General features: G+C 36.0%; 1 protein-coding gene across 2 annotated transcripts; it reads right to left on the bottom strand.

Moving 5' to 3' along the window:
• Nucleotides 1–210: 210 nt before the first annotated feature.
• Nucleotides 211–4,131, bottom strand: LOC107468453 (G-type lectin S-receptor-like serine/threonine-protein kinase B120). 2 transcript variants are annotated; one of them, XM_016087750.3, is made up of 7 exons: nucleotides 2,519–4,131; nucleotides 2,008–2,124; nucleotides 1,654–1,889; nucleotides 1,349–1,559; nucleotides 1,017–1,254; nucleotides 778–925; nucleotides 211–661 (listed from the first exon to the last, which is right to left on the bottom strand). In XM_016087750.3, exons 1-7 carry the CDS (start codon nucleotides 3,804–3,806, stop codon nucleotides 359–361), a joined length of 2,541 nt encoding a protein of 846 aa, XP_015943236.1. In that variant the 5' UTR covers nucleotides 3,807–4,131; the 3' UTR covers nucleotides 211–358. The 2 variants fall into 2 exon arrangements, with proteins under 2 accessions (XP_015943236.1, XP_015943238.1); XM_016087752.3 differs by having other exon boundaries at nucleotides 1,654–1,883.
• Nucleotides 4,132–5,296: the final 1,165 nt, after the last annotated feature.

Here is a 5,296-nt window from a genome sequence, read left to right as displayed (position 1 = left end):
CTTTTGAAAAAATATCTCATGACTTAAATTTCAATGAAAAGTCTAACTTTGTTGACTTATATGCATATGGAACATGCACAAATGACAAAACTCCGAGTCACCTACGTCAATGTAACACAATATTCATGTCGACCTTCGCTTTGTTACAGCAACTTTAGCACAAATCCCAATTTGCATTTTTCCTTTACGGCAATAATGTTAAATTCAGTCTAGCCTCTATTCTTATTTTTCTTTTACTGGAGTCTCAAGATAGATACAAATTTGATATATACAGTGTCTTCAAATTTAATTAAGGATATATTTCCAAATTTTCAAAATAAGAACAAAAAACAGCATACAATCATCCTTCATTTTCATTCTATCTTCCAACCACCATTGTGACAGTTAAATCATTTGAAACATCAAGACCTTCCATATGAAATTCTCTGTCCTCAGATCTCCTCATGGAAGTGACCAAAGGTTGTGAAGGTAATGGAAGAGTGGTTGTCTCACTTTCTAGCATCAACACTACATTGGACATGTTTGGTCTATGAGATGCTGAATCTTGCACACACAACATTCCTATGTTTATGCACCTCAAGGCTTTGTCTTTAGGACTTGATTCACGTATGCAAGGGTCTACAAGCTCCATTGCTCTGCCTTCATTCCAAAGATGCCATGCCTACATAAATTTCAATCCCATCACAAGCACAATCAGCATTTTAGAATCTTTGAGAAAACTTACTAAGTGTTGCTAAATGATTTATGTTTATAAATAGTATGTAATGAGTTACTCACATATCCAATGAGACTTGTGTCATCCGAGTGACGAAAGCTAGTGTTCCTCCGACCACTCACAATCTCTAAAAGTAATACACCAAAACTATATACATCGGATTTAACTGAAAATAGACCTTCCATTGCATATTCTGGAGCCATATAACCACTACAAATACCACGAGGTTAGTTTAGTTCAAGTAAGGATTGGATAAGTGGTTGAATCAACAAGCAAACATGCAAAATTGAAGCATACTTACTATGTACCAACCACTCTGGTTGTATTGCCTTCGTTCTGGTTTCCACCAAATATCCTGGCCAGCCCGAAGTCTGAGATTTTTGGGTTCATGTTTTCGTCCAATAAAATATTGCTTGCTTTTAGATCTCGATGAATTATTCTTAGTCTTGAATCTCGATGTAGATAAAGTAGTCCTCTTGCAATGCCTTCAATGATATCATAGCGTCTTGCCCAGTCTAACTGTGTTTGCTTGACCGGATCTGTCATGTTTACCAGACAGAGCAAAATTGTTAATAAAGTGTGCTGATAATTGCTTTCCATAATGGTTTTCACTGAAGAAACTTATTAACTTACCAAATAAAAAGCGATCCAAGCTTTTGTTCGGCATGTACTCATATACAAGCAATTTTTCTTCACCTCGAATAGAGCAACCCATTTGTCTAACCAAATTTCTGTGTTGTAGTTTGGCTATCAGCATCATTTCATTCTTGAACTCCTCCAAACCTTGGCAGGAATGTCTTGAAAGCCTTTTGACAGCTATTTGTTCTCCACTTGGAAGCTTTCCCTGGTAAATGGAATAAACAACTTTTATTAGATCTTTGAAGCCTTATATAGTTGTTATATTCCTAAAATTATAAGATTAACAGAAGAACTTTTACCTTATAAACAGGACCGAAACCCCCTTCCCCAAGCTTATTTCCTTGTGAAAAGTTGTCTGTGGCTATGGAAATGCAATTAAAATTGAAAAGTGGAAGTTCTGGTCCACTTAGCTCATTACCCTCCAAACTAAGATCAGCTGATGCTGAAAATTCTGTGGACATCTCTTTACTCTTGCTTGCATCATAAATTGGTATTACATCACTATTCTTGCGACATGAAGCGGACGAAACTGCAGCTAAAAAAGGGGGGGCAGAAAAATGCAACACATATGAAGTTAACATCTAAAACAGCATATTATACCTTTGTCATTCATCAAAGAGTGGAAGAAATAATTAGGAGGTCAAATATCTTACCTTTGAGTTTGAGTTTTGCCTTGCACCTCCATACTATAAATACAAAAATCCCTATAGAGATTAATCCTGCTATAATAGCTGTTACTATCACAACCTTGTTCTTTTTCCCTCCATCTTCTGTAATTGAAGAAATAGAAGGCATATGTAATTAGAGGCTTGTGAGAGATTTAGAAATTCTGTCCTCCTCATAATCGTCTAGATAATAAAATTAACAGCCAAAAAGTAAATGAAACCAATGTTAGTGGCTAGACTTAAGAATTATCATTCTGATTCGTTCTTATTAAATTTTACATGGTAGAAACAATATATTGGGTTAGAATATGGTTTCTCCCTGATACCAAATTCAAGATATTAGGTCTGAGAGTGCTAAGACCAGTTGAGGCAGTTTCTCAATAACCTTATATAGAAAGTAGTACTAATAATTCAAATCAAAATTGGACAAATAATTCAATTCAAAATTGGACACATTGATCAATGGAAACAAACAACTAAGAAGATTGTTTTACCTTACCTAAATCAGAAGCAGCTAAACGAATGAAAAGTGTTTCTCCTACATTTCCTCTAAAATCTTGAAGATCAACCAACTCCCCATACCAAACCATGCACCCAATCCCACTAACTTCAGCATAAGCAGTGCAAGAACTATTCTGCAAGCAAAAGCTCTCGCAGTTCTCGGCGCCAACCGGGTTTCCTTGCTGTGCAAAATCCGGCAGCCTCAAGCAGCGATGCCTCTTGAATCCATCTTCTTTGACACCGACCTGAGAGGTTGTCTTTTCAGCTTTGAGTGGTGTCACCCTCTTACACCCACCACCAACACCACCTCTTTGTTGAAACCCTCTTAAGCACTTACAAACAGGTGAACCTGAACTAATATCACAAGCTGAGAAACTACCACACTTGTTGTAAACCTCACAATCATTAGAAGGCCCTTTCTGTGTCTCGTTCCATTGTTTCTGAGATGGATCCCACTTCAAGTCTTTCTCATACCCATCCCAAGTTATCTGAAACCTTACCTTATCACTACCATTGGGCACGCTATAAGAAAAGTAAGAGCTTTTATCGCCTTTGTTAATAGTGAAACCGTTGAGCACGCTTCCTGTCATGTCCACACCAGTGAAGACTCCTCCATTCCAGTAACCACTCCTCCACCTTCTTTCCCCTGCTTCCCAAACCACAATCTGAGGCAAACTCTCAGGATCAACCCCCATTGTGTATTTCCCAGGTGAAGGGTCCTTGGCTGATTTCCATGAAGTGAAGACAAAGTTGTTCTTCCCCTTTGAAGGATTCGCTGGAACCTTCATACCCGGTAAATACGTATCGCTTGGATCCTCAAAGCTCTGCCATACCTTTTTCCTAGAATCTGTGAGTGTAAGTACGAGGTTTCCATCATCACCAAGAACAGCTTCAGTGGTCTTGTTATTCGCAGAAATTGTGACATTACTTGACCATACTTTGCGCTTTTGTCCATCGAAGATAACCAAGTTTCCATCTTGTTGGATAGTTATAGCGCCACCATCGCCTTTGACGGGGTAGTCTCTGTTAGCGACCCATATGACGTATGGTTGAGGAATGGTGTAGTACCAAATCCCAACGTAAGTGTTGTTATAATTATCGTAAGTGAAGAAACCCATTTCGAAGTTGTTTCCATCTGAGATGAGATTGTCACGGTTCCTAATGAACTGAGCGGTTGTGATGCTGGACCTGGCAGCTGCAGCAGAAAACATAGCACAGAAACAGAGGAAGAAGAAGAAACAGAGCAAGAACAGAATAGACACGTGTTGGTAAAACACAGTAGCCATAAAAGCGGTCCAGAATTCAAAGGAAAAAAAAAATGGGAATTGAGAAGAATGAAAGGAAATGATTAATAATAAATAATAAATGGAGAATGCGAAGAGGAGGAGGTTCAAGTTTCAAGAGTGTCGGCTCAAATTATGAAAAAACAGGGAGAAACAGAGTATTGTAAATGAGAAGGTTTCTGAGGCATGTGGATTCCGAAGGAAACACGGTTTTAGGGGTAAAGAGAGCGTGGGAGGAAACTGTGATGGCGGTAGTGTTGTTGTTACGGTTGGTGAAGACGCCGTGCAAAGATTGGAAAACATCAGAACAAAGTTGAAAATGGAAGAAAACGTCATAGTCTTCATAAAATAGTCATAAGAGGAAGGTGTACCATACTGACTTTTTTAGTCTTTATTCTACTATTATAACTTTTTGTTTTGTTTTTTATTTGGAAAAGTTATAATATTTTTTAACAATGTGTGAACAATGTAAATTAATAAGGTTAAAAGAGTAAATTAATCTTAAATTTAATTTGTAGCATTAAATTAGGATGTAGTGTATTTTTATTTAATTGGTAATTGTTCATATTATTTAAGATGGTCATTATTTACCTAGCACTCCCTTATTTTTATTTTTCGATATTCCTCCTTATAATAAACTACTTTTTTTAGCACGACTAAAAGTTAAGTTCAGAATTCAGATTCTTTGATAAAAATACAATTTTTTTTTCAAGAATTAAATGATTTATAAAAGTTATAACTCTTCGAATACTCTTCAAAAGCACTTGCTTAAATTATAATAGTGATTAATCATTGACTTAATGTATCCCACTGCGAGGAGACGACCCCATGTTTGGAATGTTGAGCTTTCCAGCCGATTCACATTATACTTTTGAGTTTTGACCAATTTCTACGCCCTATGCTTTGATCCTACCACCACTTTCCTTCTTTCCTTTTTCCGATTTCTATTAAAACTCTAGGCTTAAAACAAGTGAAAATAATTATAATTAGACTAGACGACTATTATATTTTATAAGGAAACATCTAATATGAATTTGAATTGTAACATATCTCTAGCAAGTAGCAACTAACCATAAATTTGGTCTTTGAATAACCCACAATTCTCTGAATAATTCAACAATAATAAATAATATTGTCTTAAACTGCAAAACTCCCACAATTTTCTCGAGACAAAAGGCCTGCTATGATATCATGAGATCAAAACTAATAACTACAGGAAATTATTTTTTAATTTGTTAATATTAATTTTTTATTATAAAATTATTTTGTTAACCCTTATTTTTTAGAAGACTTAAAGTTTAGTATTAGAATGTAAAATTTAAAATAAAAATAATTAAAATAATAGTTTCGCGACTTACATCTGAGATACAAAGGTGGAGATTATAAATTTTTGCTCAGAATTCCTTGCCAAGGACAAGGTGATTGCTGAGGCCTCGACTAAGTTAAGGAACTCAATAACTCAGTTATTCCTCTTTAGACTAAGCAGACTTTTT

This window comes from Arachis duranensis, chromosome 10 (assembly GCF_000817695.3).
Source record: "Arachis duranensis cultivar V14167 chromosome 10, aradu.V14167.gnm2.J7QH, whole genome shotgun sequence".
Lineage (NCBI taxonomy): Eukaryota > Viridiplantae > Streptophyta > Magnoliopsida > Fabales > Fabaceae > Arachis > Arachis duranensis.
Note: the sequence above shows the minus strand (reverse complement) of the source record. Positions and strands in the feature narration are given on the sequence as shown.

Bases quoted from the DNA above. Each gene is read 5' to 3' on its own strand.
- LOC107468453 (XM_016087750.3), bottom strand. From the start codon at position 3,806: ATGGCTACTGTGTTTTACCAACACGTGTCTATTCTGTTCTTGCTCTGT. The intron at 926-1,016 runs GTAAGTATGCTT...TGGTATTTGTAG, and splicing joins ACCAGAGTGGTTGGTACATA to TGGTTATATGGCTCCAGAAT. The intron at 662-777 runs GTGAGTAACTCA...AAATTTATGTAG, and splicing joins ACACAAGTCTCATTGGATAT to GCATGGCATCTTTGGAATGA.